Source organism: Penaeus monodon, chromosome 15, assembly GCF_015228065.2.
Source record: "Penaeus monodon isolate SGIC_2016 chromosome 15, NSTDA_Pmon_1, whole genome shotgun sequence".
Classification (NCBI taxonomy): Eukaryota; Metazoa; Arthropoda; class Malacostraca; order Decapoda; family Penaeidae; genus Penaeus; species Penaeus monodon.
The window spans coordinates 19,089,591-19,090,274 of NC_051400.1; the positions used below are offsets into that span (position 1 = coordinate 19,089,591).

Here is a 684-nt window from a genome sequence, read left to right on the forward strand (position 1 = left end):
CAGCATACTTTTTCTAGAAAAAGTACATTTATAATTTTTACAACAAGTCAATATACAAGCAAGAATACACATGGGTTTGTAGTCCTTTCAAGAAATTCTGTATCTTCCTTGGTCTTGGGGGATTGTCAGTATAAAAAGCTAGGACAAAGTTTCATAGCATATACTGACTTGTATAGGAAAAGATGAATTTATGTTTTAACAGGGAAAGCATTAGCAATTATACAAGGTGCAGCAAACAATAATACAGATACAAGTTCCTCTATATTATCAAAACTTACCCTTGCATTTGTTAGTGTTCTTGTCAAGGATAGCTTTAGTTGATATGATGTTACCATATCTGAAATAAAAAAAAATATATATCATCATTATACATTTTAACAGTAAACTAATAATGGTAAGTTATGCAAGTATATCATACAAAATATCAACAATAAAACCAGTAATAATGTTTACTAATATGGAAAAAAAAGTTTAAATGCAAATGCTTAACTGTTAACAATAATTCTATATCCGGTACACATTACTAATTTTTTATCATAAATGTTGAATTTAAAGTTACTACTTGCTTTCAACATGACCAAAAAACTATATTTGCCAAGTGCAAGATTAAGGCATTTTTAACATCTTCAGGCATGATCCTTTTCCCCTAAAGTTGAGAAACCCCACAGTAAATTATAGCCTTTC

General features: G+C 28.9%; 1 protein-coding gene across 1 annotated transcript in view; it reads right to left on the reverse strand.

Moving 5' to 3' along the window:
• Positions 1 to 234: 234 nt before the first annotated feature.
• LOC119581801 (RNA-binding motif, single-stranded-interacting protein 2-like) overlaps positions 235 to 684 on the reverse strand; it is a gene marked incomplete at its 5' end in the record, with an annotated part of 40,202 nt that continues 39,752 nt past the window's right edge. The window contains 1 exon segment of the mRNA XM_037929931.1: positions 235 to 337. Coding sequence (XP_037785859.1) covers positions 268 to 337 — 70 coding nt within the window. The 3' untranslated portion in view covers positions 235 to 267.